Source organism: Megalops cyprinoides, chromosome 1, assembly GCF_013368585.1.
Source record: "Megalops cyprinoides isolate fMegCyp1 chromosome 1, fMegCyp1.pri, whole genome shotgun sequence".
NCBI classification, from domain to species: domain Eukaryota; kingdom Metazoa; phylum Chordata; class Actinopteri; order Elopiformes; family Megalopidae; genus Megalops; species Megalops cyprinoides.
The window spans coordinates 57,332,691-57,348,494 of NC_050583.1; the positions used below are offsets into that span (position 1 = coordinate 57,332,691).

The 15,804-nt window shown below is 41.5% G+C and overlaps 1 protein-coding gene across 3 annotated transcripts in view; it reads left to right on the plus strand.

The window, feature by feature from the left end:
- Nucleotides 1-15,804, plus strand: part of LOC118779152 (poly(ADP-ribose) glycohydrolase-like) — a 48,993-nt gene that overhangs the window by 14,903 nt on the left and 18,286 nt on the right. For all 3 annotated transcript variants that reach the window (XM_036531095.1, XM_036531105.1, XM_036531087.1), the window contains exons 9-12: nt 7,585-7,677; nt 9,643-9,797; nt 15,119-15,198; nt 15,327-15,387. In XM_036531095.1, coding sequence (XP_036386988.1) covers nt 7,585-7,677; nt 9,643-9,797; nt 15,119-15,198; nt 15,327-15,387 — 389 coding nt within the window. The remainder of the gene's footprint in view (nt 1-7,584; nt 7,678-9,642; nt 9,798-15,118; nt 15,199-15,326; nt 15,388-15,804) is intronic.

Below are 15,804 nucleotides of genomic sequence, written 5' to 3' on the forward strand. Positions count from 1 at the left end.
AATGTGGAACGACTTGTCCGTAGATCCAGTATAGTTAGTGGAAAGGCAATCTCCAGGGCTGCTGTAGTCTTAGTGCTGTTGCACTCCCTCCCTTTCAATGAAGTAACAGGCCCCGCCAGGTCCCTTGGGCTTTTTTGATCTCATACTGAAGACAGTGTGATTTGCTGTATTGCTGTAGGTAGCTGCAAATTCAATTAGGCATGGTGATAAGTTTTACAGCACTTTGAGGACAGAGTAGGCTGTGCTTTAATGAGTTGTTTGACAGGGAGTGAGTTGTTTGTCAGGTATTTGACTGGTGAAAAATCCAATAGATAATAAGCTCAATTTGGCCAAATGTTAAGTAACTTTTGCTTTCTGTGCGAATCTCCCTGAACCCGAGAGGAACAGGTAGTGCAAGGGTTAAGCAGGCGCTTGTGGTGAAAGATTTCCTCATTAGGCCCTGTAGCGCTGTCATCCATGATCACCATCGATGTTCACATTGGTGAACACACGGGCTATTATTGTGTGATCTGACAGGAAGTTAGCTTCTACTGGTGACTTGAGGCTTGTTCAGGATTTGGGGCTGGTGCATGCTTTTCTACTCCAAGCATCAGATAAATTTTACCATTCGCCCGAAATAACTGATCTCCAATTGTCACCAGAGACTACTGGAAAACAATTCACAGGAAACACATTGTTGCGTATTTATTATTAGTGCAAGGCAAACCTGAGATTAATTCCACAGATTCACCTGCACTCCAGCTCCCATTCCTCATCAGTTATTTCATTTCATTTCCCTCTTTGTAGCAGTTCCGTCCGTTCATATTCATTTGTGGTGATTTAAAATCAAATACAGGCTGTGAATAAAGCCATGAAGGTTATCATCACTGATTGATCACCCTGAGCTCTTCAAACCATGCGTGACTCTGGCTGCGCCCCTCAAGTCGGCTCCTCTAAAGGGCGTCCATACAGGCGCAGATGAGGCAGGCACGGCTACCTGCTTGTAGGTTAATTGGGCTACATGGGGGAACTCATCCATTTTCCCATTAAATATTCCAGAGGATCAGAATCTTCTTAGCAGGCAGGGCTGGATCATGCGGTTTAATTTTTCTGAAGAGGTGCTTGTTGTAGGGCGTTTACCGCAGAGATCTGTGGAGTGGTTCATCTTACAGAATTGGAAAGAGTTTGATGTGTGCCTTTGGTGGTTGGGATGTAGCCGTGTCAGCAGCCACTGGTACCTTGTTAGTCAGCAGTCCCTTTGTGCTGAGCACTTCTTCATCCTCACATCAGTCCAACTTGAAACGAGCACTGAGACTGGCACACGGAGACTTCCACCTTGTCGGTGTCATAGGTTCAATGACGTGCGCGCTTGCATGATGGGAACCTCAGATTTATGCAGCGAAGTTGCTGGAAGTGGTTATGTGGTCTCCCTGGTTCTTCTTGGTGAGCTCTTGTATGAGTTAGAGCATTTCACAGTTTTCCAGTGAATTTTACATTCATATGGTGCAAGCTTGCACAGGCCATGAAGCTCGGGGAGGTTTGTCTTAAAGTCATCACTTCAGAACCAGCAGCCTCATCTTGGTCTTTGTTGCTGTCTTGAACATCCAGTGGTTGGAGTATGGTGTATGCCATTATCATACACCATATTCCATTATCAGTACCAAAAATAGATGGTCATTGGCATTGTAATGGAATAGACAGTTTCAGCTGTTTTAAAATATACCTTCTAATTCATTTCCGGTGTCAGGAAATTTAGACTTTTCTCACTCGTAATTAGTTTTGAGTTTCATTCTTGATCACCTCTGAATTGACCCCAGCTCTGGTACTAGGAAACCTCTGATTCAAAGGCCTGGTCCCACATCTTTTCACTGCAGTGATAAGTAGTGATAGTTGTATTTACATTAAAAAAAAAAAAAGAAAATGAATTTCTGCTTTTATTACTACCCAGTAGAATATGCACATCCTTTGCATTAATCTACCTGCCAACTAAGTGTGAGCATTACGTTTTATTTCAATAGCATGTTATTTCTCAGATTTTAATGCTATGCATATGCTTGTATTTATATTTCCTCACCAGACCAGAAAAGCAAGCTTACCCTTAAGGTCCTAGAAAAATAGGCTCATATTTTAAAATGCCAGCCCTTCTCGCAGACTCTTTGGACTTAATGAGATTTCCCCGGCATCGCTGCAACAATAAAATAATTGTCAAGAGGTGAAAAGCCTCAGAGGTGGGAAAGAAGCCTTGATTGACAGCTGAGGTGAAATGGCTATAAAAAAGGAAATACAATTAGGGCCTGTCTTGTAAACTGTCTTAGTGAGTCCCCAAAATGAAAGTGTCAGCTTGTGTTTCCTGATAAATGTCATAACTGCTCCCCTAGAACAAAATAAGGTGCCTGGCTGCATGTGACTGGAGTTATATATACATACTCCCTCTCTTTTCAAAAGTGTTCTGTATGCTCTCTTGTTTTTGCTTTTTTTTTAACGAGGATCACTTGAATTGCTCCTCCCACTGTGGTTGAGTAGTGTAGCATGGAGCAGATTTATGCAAAGAGCTACAAATAGTTAATTACTGATGGAGTAGATGAAAGGCTGAATGCATATACACATATGTGCACATGCACACACACTTGGCATGTTAAGAGTCTCCTGAGATTGGCCATGAAGACTGGGGGATACATAACAGGCTCTTCAGCTGTCATTCAGATGTGGGGCTTCTCTGAAAATCTGAATATCAAACACCAGCAGGTGTTACCCTCTGATTGTTCACTTGTACAATCTTGTCTTTGCCTGTCATTTTGATCCTCTGTAATTAAAAAAACAGATTAGGTAAACTCCTACTGTATCTTATTACAGCACCGAGCAGCAATTTAGTAGTTTGACTGGGCACGCTAAACCCTGAATATGTTCATACAGAGATTAGATAAATTGGATATTTTACTACTTTTGCTTGTGAGAATTATTCCATGGAGTGCAATGTTATGCATTGCATTACATGATTCCTGATTCTTGATTGGCTCATTACGTGATCACAGTAATTAATTATGCTAATTGATTAATATGTTTTATCTGAATGTGGAAACCCTGTTTGACAAACCTTTGGTTGTTTCTCCTGTCGAGGATGTCTCGTTTTATGTGAATGTTGTTTTCCCTTTGACCCTGTCCTCTTTTTTTCTACTGTAACCCTAACATTCAGCAGTCCCAGCCAGTGATTTGTGTGTAAGCGGAGGTACCTGTTGCCTGTTCAGTGAGGATGTGCTTTCTGTATTACCCTCCCTATATTATATTATATTTGTTGTTCATGGTTCTTGTAAACGTGACACTTTAAATGGGATTGTTTTTGTCTCAGATGTTTTGGGCAATAGCCTGAAGTACTCAATTAGTTATTGAGTTATCTGTAATTCTTACAGGCAGAGTTTGCTCTGGAAAAAAAAAATTTTTAATTATGGTATTGATCCTCACAGAATCTTCCAATAAACACAGAACAGGGAGCTTTCAGCTGTTATTTTTTATTTCCTTTGATTTTTTTTTTCCCCCACAGTTCACAGCTCTTAGAAGTAGTTGTTATGAAACGGAGGAGTTGTGATGTGTGCGTGTCAGCCAGTGGGAAGAAGGAGTGATGGGAGATAACGGGGGGGGGGGGGGGGGGGGGTGGGTGCTCTCATTAAATATTCATTCATAAGATCCACTTAATGAATAGTATAAATGTCCCTGACAGACAGGACCAGATTGTTTTCCCCCCTGTTTATGGATATGAGCTCACAGGCGTACTGTTTTAACAGTCGTATTTTCGGGGAGAGCCAGTCAACCCTTGCACGCTTTGTTATCGAGCCCGGTGAGGAATGAAAATCAGAAAAAGCACACACACACACACACACACACACACACACACACACACACACGAAGTGGTAAATCTGAACTTTGCTCGAATGCAGGCTGTCTCCTATGCTTGATTACTTTGTCAGTTTGATGTGATGTATGGACCTGTTTCAAGTCATACGCCAAGTGTTAGTTTAGTTGATTTGATGTCCTGTCGTGGGGTTGATTTAGAAACGCCAGGCCATGCTACCTCAGCTATATCCCATCCGGCCCGTCAACTGCTTTATTACGCCCAAAGGAACAGTTTATGATGTCAAGCAGGTCATTACTTATGACAGTGTTTAGTCAAGCCTCCTTTGCGGCAATATAAATGTTCAGCGCTAAATTGCCAGTCAAGGCTTCTTGTCCAGGAACACACTGTCCTGCCGCTCACACTTGGTCATTTGCATCTGTTCCAGGAGTCCATTTAATCAGCCAACATGCCCAGCAACCTTGATGAAATTGCCCAGTGATTGATCATGCTGACATTCTGCACTCAATACGGCCGTAAATAAGTACATAGTAAATGTGTGCTATGAAAAAATAACTGTGCGTTTATCTGGGAGGCATGGATGGTCGGGGGGTAATATAACGCATTTAGATCCCTTAGCATCATTTTGCCTGTAGTGCACACGTCTCTTGGTGTGCAAAATGTCTCTTTAATACTTTCCTCTTTAAGATTTGAAAGCCATACCTGTGAAATGATTCTTGTCTTTTTGGCTGCTCAGCTTTTCACTGAATCGAAGGTTTCAGTACAAATTTTTTTTTCTTGCTTGTTCAAGTGTGCTGAGGGTGAAGTACGCCTTAACTTGAAGGATACAAATTCAGCAGTACTCCTTTGTCTCTTACAGCATTCATAGAAGCTTCCACTGGATCTGTCTGAACAGAAAAATAATTCCCACTTGCTTTTTTTTTTTTTTTTTTTTAAGTTAAACCTTGTCTTCAGTGTCAGAAATGATCTTGATTTTTTCTTGTGTCCTACAGCACACACTTAATTAACCTTTTACCAGTGGCTCAGTATCTAGTCATCTTCTTCCCCTGGGTATACCCGCCCAGTAACCGGTCTAACCAATAAATAGCAATTGGTCTCAGTAATCTTGGCAACAGAGGTGGGTGAATTGGTACCTCGAGGGCTGGAATGGCTGTGGGTCTCATTCCGCCTCTGGTCTTAATGCAGCTGTAGCCCTGATTTGGACAGTTACCAGTGCAGTTGTACAGTAGTCTAGTCAACAATTTTAGATGCAGCCTGATAAATAAATCCCTCTCAAATAAATTCCTAGAGGTTTAGCTCCAGAGCTGCTCTACATTACTGAATCTTGTATGAGTAGTGTGGGTATCATTTCTCTGAATGGGACACATGCCAGAATGATATTCTCAAATAGAATATTTTGATTTTATTTAATTAGCTCTCAGACGTTAATTAATCTCTCCCTTGTATTTACTGCTATAGTTGTTGTCAACAGCAGTATCCAGTTGGCAGTCTGTGGAAATGTAAACATTGCTAAATGAGCTTTTCGACAAGTCGGATTTACAAAGATTTATTTATTTATTTTAACAATATTGTACATCTTTTGTAATGCTGAGCGTGTGTCTCTCTGTGTCACAGGATAAATTGTATGCATGGCCAGTTGTGCGCATAGGTATTTGTGTTGCCAGACTACAGTTGAGTTGATCATGTTTTATTGAATATAATACTAGACACACCACAGCAATTTCCCTCAGTGTGAACATGAATTCAACCTTCCTATATGAAGATTACTGTTTGAGAAATACAGTATACAATGGGATGAATTAGGACAGTATGTTTGGAACTGGTTTAAGTTGTTGGTGGTGACACAGTGCAGTAAATCTTCGACAGTTTTACACTTTTTTTTGGTAGTTCATTAGGCTGTTGTTTGATGATACATAATTTACATTACTTAAACTGAGGCAAAAGGATGCTAACAGAGATGGTCCCTTTTTGTCAGAGGACACAAAACTGTAAGTTTCAGGAGGAGCAATTTAAGAACGTGACCCGCTGTGATAGTCCTGACAGAGCCGAGATGACGATGTCATCGTGCAGGCGATATTATTTACCCTCTGGCTTTACCCTTACAGACGACTTGGCAACCGTTCACGGGTCAGTTAGTGACACCGACCTTCAAGCAGGATCCGAGCTGACAAGCCGACAGCGGGGGTTCCAGCGTCTCACTTAACAGCGCCCTCTCTTTCCCACTACGGGTTTTCAGCGCGTCCAGTTTTCACGTGAATCACTTTGATGCACATCCCATCCTTACGCTGTATGCTGCTCGCCACTCAGGTGTCAGCATTTGATTGCCCTGTCGGGGTAGCAGTTCAGTGGTTCACTTTGTACTTTGAACTTGTTGTCTTTTCATTACAATGTATTTAAAGCATTCCGAGTCTGAAAGGTATGTTGAATTTCCGTTTGTAGAAATTTCTACCGAAAAAAAAAGAAAGTCACGACAACATCATCATTGGAATGAGGCAGGTGGTGCTTGATATGGACACAGTGCTAATGTCCCTAAGTAATTGTTGCTGATAATTTAAGTAATTGCTTTTGGTCATTCTGGCTTCCGTATCGATCCTTTCTTTGGGGAAAGAGTACAGTAAGCGCCAAGTTGATAAAATATAAAGACATTTTATTTGCTCATTTTAAGATTTAGAACTAGATCTTCTATTAATCATAACAAAATGTACCTAAAATCAATTCAACTATAAAATTTTTTTTATTATTTTTACTCTTTTTAAAAAGGAGGGGTCCTAGGGTGTACTTTTGTAAGCTGACTACAACAGAAGGTCAAGTCGACCGTATTTACACCTTTGCAGTGAGGAGCCTAAAAGCTTCTAAAATCTTTTTTTGGCTACATTCGTAGTGCAAACACACAGCCTCTGATTAAGAATGCATGTTGCCTACTTCACCTGAAAATTGACCTCCTCTACCTCTTTTCAGCCCTTCTAAGGGTTTTGCCTTTGTGCTAATCAGCTGTTCACCAATGGGGGCTCAACTGCAGAGACTTTTATTGCCACTTGAAATGAACTGGCTTAAGCTTGAAGATGAACGCACGTGTTGTCAGACTTGATAGGCTCAGATGAAGCACGACATAAAGTCAGTGCGTGCTCATTTGCAGAAAAGCTTTTAAAAGAATCATATATCGGTCACCATCCACTCCCAGCGAGAGATGCTGTTCTCACTGGCGCACCTGTCTCAGTAATCAAGCACATTCACACACAGAAGTACACTTCCCACTGTGGGACATTGTGTTTGTAAGCACGGATCCAAATTTTTATTACACCTGACAAAATTTGGACTTCATATTTGGGAGTCGTGCCATACCTTCAAGTGTTTTTGGTTTGAATGTTTTTTTTTTTTTTTTTTACAGCTGGTTTCATTCGACAGAGGAGTTCATTTAAGCAACTCTTCCTCAGAATAGCTCTTGCCAAACACTTTGGCAGTTTTGGTTCTTCGAATTGGGAGCGAACACCGTCAGTGCAATTAGTCTTTACAAAATAATCATTCCAAATGTTTAAGGGCACTCGGGGCATCGGCAGAGCATGTGGCGACAAACGGGTTCCGCCGATCCAGCAGCCCCGCGCCCAATCAGGTGTCCCCTGGCGCCGAGCGCAGCTTTCCCAGTGCCACCGGCGCTCGGGCGACAGCTGCTAATCAATGGCAGGACTACAGAGCCTGTCACCGCCATCACAGCTGAGCTCCGGGAAACAAACGGCTCTAACATCGTTTCTCCTCCGAAGGTTCTGGAGCCTCCCGCCGCGGAGCGTCTGTTTCGGTCCATCCTGCCAGACATGGCGCAATTAGCGCTGAGCGCGAGCAGGCTGTGCACCCAGGTAAGTCCCGCGCCTCGCCCCCCACCCCCCTCCCTCCCACCCCCTGACGGACGCGATGCAGAGGTCCGCTCGAAGCGCCCGGGTCCAGACGGATGTGACGGACAGCCCTGGGCAAACGGGCCCGGGGGGGTCAAGGTGCCTGGCCGTGTCCATGTTTCTCATTAAAGGTTTATGGCCCTCCTGTCATTTTAAACGAAGCCAGCGGATAACGAAGAGCGATGCGCATGTGTAGCAGGAGCAGGCTCATTAAGGGGGAACGGGCGGAAATTAGTCAGCCGAACAGCAAGTCCTCCGTCAGCTGGTTTACACCCCTGCTGATTTTAAGCGTTTCTCCCCAGAGAAGAACACCAAAAGGGTTTGACCAGCTGGTTTAACAGTTGTTTATGCAAGATATGGTGCTGCGTGTCGTTTTTTTTTTTTTTTTTTTTCCCCTTCAGCTCATTTGATAACCCGTCTCAAAGATGAATATCGCGGCATATTCCCGTGATTCATGCACAGTGCGATGTGGATTCCTCTGATCTGATGAATACTAACGTGTTGTTTTCATGCAACAGTCAGTGTTAAGAATTTTGCCTGGGTCTCTGTGCGTTTGTTATTCGTCAGTTATATTCAGACCTCTGTCAAGTTAAGTGGATGATGAATAATGATCTGACACCGGAAACCTGGGAGTGAATGATGCCTTTCGGTGATCTGATTACAATTTCCTGAGAAATTGCCAGTTTTTCATGACTGTTCCTGGTGTGAATCCCTCAGTTCAGATTTCACCATCCTCCTAGTCAATTTGAGTTAGGCAGCTGTCTCTGCCTGTGAAAAACAGCACAGAGGTCATGATTTGGTCATGCTTACCAGTGATAGAAACGGAGTATGAAGCTTGCAAATTGTGAGGAGGGCTGGTGAAGTGCCAGCCAGCATTGCCAGTCAGAGTAAAGGAGTCACATCGGCTAAATCTGCATGAACAGAGCCTTAAGGGTTTGAATGTCATTTTATGGACTTGAGTTTGAAAGGAGGCTCAGCCGTCCCTCTGAGAAATTGAAGGCGGGCCGCGGTACCAGAGGATAAGGAGATTTTTAGCCTCTGAACTGAGCTCACTTGCGGCATAATAGGACAGAAATTGAACAGCTACTCCCCAGATCGATAGAAATGCCACCTTTCATCTCCAGGGCGTATTGGAATCTATTGCCTGTTTGTGAAGTGCTGGTACAGAGATTAATGACGCACTGGATCTGAATCGGGGTTCCTGTTCCAACCCCTGTCTAGGCCTCATCAAATTGTAAAGTAGCCCACTGATTTATGTATGGCAGTGGTCCGTCCTGTTGACCTGCCATAAAAGGCCATTTGCATCCCATTGCCTTGCTATATAGACATAAAGCACAATTCAAAATGTTTTAATTACAAATGACTTACAAACAATTATAAACATTTGATTTTTTTCCAGAATTGGACCTTTTTCCTCTTCTTTGAATTATTTTTTTGAAGATTCAGTAAATTTGCAGTCTACTTACTTGGCCTTTGTGGATTGATAACCTTATATGGCAAAATCTATTAACTGGTTTTTGACAAGTGGCGGCTAAACTGGACAGCATTCTTACATGTTTTTGAAAGGGAATTGGGACCAGTATTTTAATTGGCTGAGCAATATTTCTAGAACATGCTAACTGATGATTCTGGATGATCTGTCCTACTTGATACAGCAGTACGTATAGTACATTAGGGAGTTCTGATGATAATTTTGTTTTTGTTTAACGTTTGCATAGATTAGTAATCCAGAATGCTTAAATCAAGGGAGATGGCTTGTGTGGGCAAGGATAGATGACCCTTGATGGTAATGATGCTGGCTGACATAAGAATCCCAAGAGTGGGCCTAAATTAGTCCTAGTAATTTACTAAATGCAATTTAGCTGCCTTGTTTGGTAAATTGCTAAACTAATTACCTCTGCCCTCCTTTTTTGTCCCTTGCCTTTTCAGCCAATACCTCTCCTTAAGCAGAAGATGAATCACTCCATTACGATGTCACAAGAACAAATCGCCTGCCTGCTGGCCAATGCCTTCTTCTGCACCTTCCCACGCCGCAACTCCAGGAAGTCCGAGTACTCAAACTACCCAGAAATCAATTTCTGCAGGTACTGTCCCTGTCACACCATCAGAGGTGCACTTTGGCAGACATCTGATGGTTATCCTGAATTTTCCAGTTCGATTTTGGGGGCAGTTCTAACGGAGTCCTAGCCCTGTCCCCTCTTGAAAGTTGCAGTCTCCTTATTTTGGCTCCTCCCCCATAATTTCCCAGCCAGCATCCAATCGCGTTTCAGGATGACGGCGACCGACTTGAATAGCCAGCCATTTCCCAGCCAATCACACAACACGCGGTTGAACATCTGTCACTGCAAACACTGTTTTCAGAGTCAGTTCTGCCATTGACTTGCAGATTGGGAAGGAGTCAGTAAAAGTCATTTTTGAGTCATCATGTGTAAGAGTGGGTTCTGTTTGATGAGCTGTACTGATGCCTACATGGTTTTTCTTAATCAGGCTCTTAGCCAATTGTGATGCCAAGAAAAAAAAAAATCTCATTTAGTAGAAAGCTGTTTTACATTTTTCCATTCAGGTCTGACTGTGCCAGGGTCTTTCCCTTAATATGGTGGTCTTCAATCTTAGTCTGGGAGATCTACCAACAGTTTGTCTTCCATATCACCACAAAACAAAACACCTCTTTATGGAGGGGTGCATTCATAACTGACACGGAGCCAGTTCCTTGCTTAAGATAATTAGGGTTATGACGTCTGACTGGTATTCAGGTGTTGTAATTAAAATGCTGTACTTAGAGCGTTACTTAGGTGTAATCAAATCACAAGCTGGTTTGGACTTACCTCTTAATGGCCACTTAAAGACAGTTTTACTTTCTGTCATAAAGAGAAACAAGCGTGTAATTTGTCTTTCACTTCCAAGCGGAAGTAACATTGACAAGTGTTTGTTGTGCGAATAAAGTGTTAGCACACACTTATAGATCATTTTAATCACAGCACATAAATAGCATTGACACATCAATCACAGTCCTCTTCCCTAATTAAACAAGTGACGGATGAATTATCAATGGGTACCTCCTCCTCCCCCCTTTCCTCCGGTGACAGGTGTGAGAAACAAACTGGTGTGTACATCTCCAGGACAGGGTTGGAGGGTGGAGACCACTGTCCTGATTTAAAAAAAAAAAAACACAACTCAGCAATAAATCAGTGTAAACCCTTGGCTTTTTAAAACCTGAGTTTATATTACAGAAACGGAAAATAAAGCCATATACCTGTGCGGTACAACTGAGGATGAGCAAGTTTGGAAGTGAAAATATATGTTTCTCTCCAGATTTTTATGAGCTGAATATTCAGATTAGATGCTCATAGAAGAAGTTGTAATATTTCCATAAGGGGGCACTACTGTCTAGAAGAACACTTTCTTCTCATGCTGATTCTCTCAAATCCCAAATCGAGCTTTATCCACGCAGAAGAGTTGTGTTTATGCTATTTCTGCCTCTGTAGAAATTGTGTTGTGGGCAGCCCCCTTAAACTTCTAAGCCCCGCAAACTGATTGCACCTCATCATTGTTTCTGTTCAGCCACTGCAGCTGGTCATGTGTGAGCAGATGTGTGGAGCAGTGGTTAGAGCATTGTACTGTGAACATGATGCCTGTGATTCTGTTTTTTCTCTGTTTTCTATGTCTATTTGTTCAATGTCTTGTGAAGAGCTCTGAACTTTAAGGTGTTTTTTTTTTTTATATAAACCAATCAAATGTCAATCAAAGCACATTTATTTGCATGGCAATTCAATTTTGCTGTAATTTTGTTTAGTTTTGTTGATGAGATGAAATTGCGTTGGTTAAACTGTGGGGAAAATGCAACAAAATAATTCCCTAATAACATTTGTGAGGACTGAATTATCGGGACTAATTTAATACATTGGGATGGGAAACCAAGTTAAAATGTGCGCAGTTACCTGCAGAGCTAGCACATGCTCTCATCACCGCTGCAGTCCACTGAAACTTCCGGGCACTGTGCTGTGTCCAACCGCAATTCAATTTACCTGCATCTTTAAGACCTGCCTTTCCCATTACATTTTGTAATTGTATTTCAGCCTTAAGAGTGCTACGCTTTAACGCAACAGGGCCCGTTAATGATGCTCTATTGCACAGGGCTCTCTCAAATCCCAGGGTTCTGCATATGCCACTGAATTGTCTCTGTGAGAAGACAGTGAAAATATTCTTCTTGAGTTCAGCACAGAGTAATGAGATCTAGTTCTAGTTAGTTTTCTTTCAGTTTATGCTCATTATATTTTCCATTGAATCTGAAGTCATTTTGATATTCCTTTTTTGCAGGAGTTGTTTCCTGAAGCAGTAATAGTCAGTGGAAATATTACTTATAATATCTGCTTCACTTGTGTTTTATGTATACAAGATTCCACAAGCTCCTCCTCAGATTTCAGATTTACAGAAAATGACTTGGCAGCTAACTGTTCTGTTTAAATCGCGCTTTAGCCATTCATTGCAAACCTACGTCAGATCAGTTCGAAAATGAAGTGGGTAGCAGCTTTGCTTTCACAACATCTACTGCTTTCAGTCATAAATTACTGCATATCGTAAATTACGATGTGATTTACCCAATCTGTGAACAGGTCCAAGCACAAATGATATATTATCAGCTATACTATAAATAGTGGAGCCTCTTACTCCCAAGTGCAGATCTGTATTTAGTAAAATATCCCCAAATCTACTCTTCTCCCATGAACAATGCGAGAGACTTTAAGTTGCACTGGATGTTGGGGAAAAATTCAGGCATATTGATCACTTCTGTTGTATATTCGATTATCTTCCTTAAGCAATCACTTTAATCCTGTGTTAACCAGCTGACAGAAACCTTGACCTGCTTTTCACCCTCTTTGGTTCATGTTGTTCCCATGGGTTTCGCATATTTGCTCTGAATCAACTAACATTAAATCAATTTCACTTGCAGGCCTAATTCAAATTGACACCATAGTGCACTGATTAGAAATCGCGAGTAAGATCACCACAACACAGTGGGTTAGCCAACACGTTCACTTTTTTAACAGTTATATATTTAAATCCATAGGGAGTCTTGCAGTTCCATTAAAATTTTAAATAATTCCATGAATTAAGATCTTATTCCTTTTTTCCCCAGGAATGTGCTAGCTGGCTTAGATGTAGGCTATTTGCTTTGTAGTGGTGTCTGTTTCATCACTGTAAAAACAATATGTTTATCAAGGAAAAACACATCGCATTAAGCATAACAAGCATTAAGAAACACTGTGTAGTAATTGAAAAAATGTTTAAAGTTGATAAACTGGTTGTATTACTTATTTGAATTTACAGCACTAAAAGTTGCAAACAGTTTGCCCTTTTGAGGTAGACTTTGCTTCTCAGATTTGAAATGTCTGTGCGATGTCTCAATGAGGTAATATGTTCAATAGTTTAGACAATATCTATCCGGGCATGTCCTTGAAAACCTTGGATATCCAGATTAGGATTGTTTGTTCTGTTTTGTTGAGGGCGACCTTTATAAAAAAATGCAGCACCCTCTGTGCATAATTTCTTAAAGGAAACAGCAGAAACCTCCCTTTGACAGATCATTGTCGTAATAAGCGAGCATCTCTGTTGACATCAACTTGTGATTACCTAAATGGAGGAAGGAAGGAGATTAGCATTGATTCAGATGGGGTGCTCTGACAATGGGAGGTCAGAGCTGGGCTGCTGACCACTGCAGTGCTCCGTGTCATATGCGCTTAATTCCTCTTCCCGCACATTCTGAGGGGGAAACAGTTTCTTGGAGCTCTGAACTGAAAGTGAAACAGACTGCAGATATATGCACGGATCGTTACGCGCAGTTTAATTGAATGAGTTTATCGGTTTAGTGATCAGCTTGCTTTCTGCTGGAGTTAAATGCTTGCCATTACCCTGAGTGCTGTGATGACTGCACCCCCTTGGTTTGCCTTTGGTGAAGTGACAGCCTCTTATGCTGATTATTTAACTCTAAAAATATATCTGATCAGTGCTCCGTGAAAATACAGCAGACGCTTTTTTTGAACAAACTGAAATAAGCTTTATGTAAATAAGTCTGATCTTAAAACAACTGTGGAAAATTGAACCAAACTAGCTTGATGCTCTTTTGTATACTTATATATACTTATAAATCAGCGTAAATGAATACAAGCTTTTTGACATTTTGACAGTATTCAGCTGTAAGATAAAGGAAAATACTTCATTCACATTTCTGATACTAATAAGAACATTTTAGCTCGAACTTATAAGTAAGGAGTTAATCCCTGGAGTGTTTCCTGCTGTCTGGTTAACACCCACGGAAGCAGTAAACGGTTAATAGAGTATGTTCCCTTCTTATGAGAGTGTTGTTATTAAAGCGATCATTATTTATTTCCTCCCAAAAGGCAGCCAGCCGTGAGTTCTCTTACTTAAAGCTCGTTTCCATCCTAACGGCTATCTCAAGTCAAAGACAGGTTGCCCTCTGGGGTACATGACGCAAGATTGCTTGCGCTGGCTAGGAAGGGGAAGGAATGAAAGGAGGAATCGACTTTAATAAATTAGTTTTTTTTTCCCCCTGAAGGGCTTTTAGTGCATCAGCCCTTCGTTTTATGATTTCATTTCTTTCCATGAACATTTTTTTTTTCCTGAGAGTATAATGGCAATGTGAGACAACCAAGAGAGGAACTGAATAGAATTGAATGATTAGCTGGAAGACAGCAGTGGCCTGAATGAAGCTAGTCATATAAATAGCTGTGCTTTACTTTCTCCCCCCCCTTCTTTGTGGTGGCGAGGCGGGCTAGATTTACCTCCGGAGGTACTGCTTCGTTAAAAGGGACCTGTAGCTTGTTAGTGTCCCTCCAGGGGGAGAGCGCGGTTTTCCCTCTCCTCTCTTTGTGTAAGCTCTGTGAAGTGGCACACAAGCGCGACGTTGTGATGGGAGGCCCCGGGCGGCTACATTGTTGCACCGATGAAGGACTTTTATATAACAGCTCAGTGAGTGAAAAGGAGGCTCAGTGTGAGAGGGTCTTAATTCGTATCAAAGTAAAAGCCTGACTGAACTCACGTGTCCAAAGTTGAGGTCGGGTCTGCCTGCAGTGCTCATAAAACGGGGTTTCACCGCTTTTTCAATTCTCTTTTGGTCAAGGGAAAAAAAAAAAAAAAAACAAAAACACAAGATCGTGATTCAATCTGTCGCAAACATTTTAGCCAAAGCGAAATTGTACCTTAAATTGGATTTTTTTTTCAGTGGTATTGCTGAAAGGTTTATGGTAGATTCAGTTTTACCCCCTGACAAATATGTCTCATAGTTCGATACGAATGGAATTGGAATAGTTTCTCCTGTACCTAGAACATAACCTCTTGTTTAGTTCATACAATGGAAATCTTTAACCTTCTCTGTGAATTCTTCTAGGCTGTTTGAATTATCCTCGCCCAAGAAGATAGAAAAACTCAAAACACTTCTGTGCTATTTTGAAAAAGTCACACAGAAAAGTAAGTCTCAGAACCTTCGGGTTCTTTTATGGGAATTGATATGTGTTCCAATTCCCAATACTGATTGCTATCTGTATTTTCTATTGGGAATGAATGGCAATGTGAAGATTTTTGTTTTTGTCTCTCAGGACCCACTGGCCTTGTAACGTTTACAAGACAAAGTCTGACCAGTTTTCCAAAATGGGAAAGGTATGTATATTTTTGAATGTAATTCTTAAATCAGGTTGGAGAGGCTGACCCATAAGACTGACCTGTCATAAAGGCTGAGAGGTGACGTATGTGATCCTCTAGCAGAAATCTCACATTATTTTGGGATAAATTATCCATAAACCTGTTGTCTTTTTTCCTGCACATTATTAAAAGATCCTGCTTATCGAAACTTAAAAAAGAAAAAAACATTTTTACATTGATATTTATCAAATGAAACTTATTCACTCTTGCAACAATAAAGAATGATTGAATCATTCTGTGATATAAGTGATGGTAGAATCAATCATGGCTCCACAATCCCTTGAACATCCCAGGGTGATTCTGCAATTAAAGAAATCCGAGGGGTGTCCGAGGGCAGTTCACTTGTTGAGTGCTTGGCACTGTATGCCCGAGGAC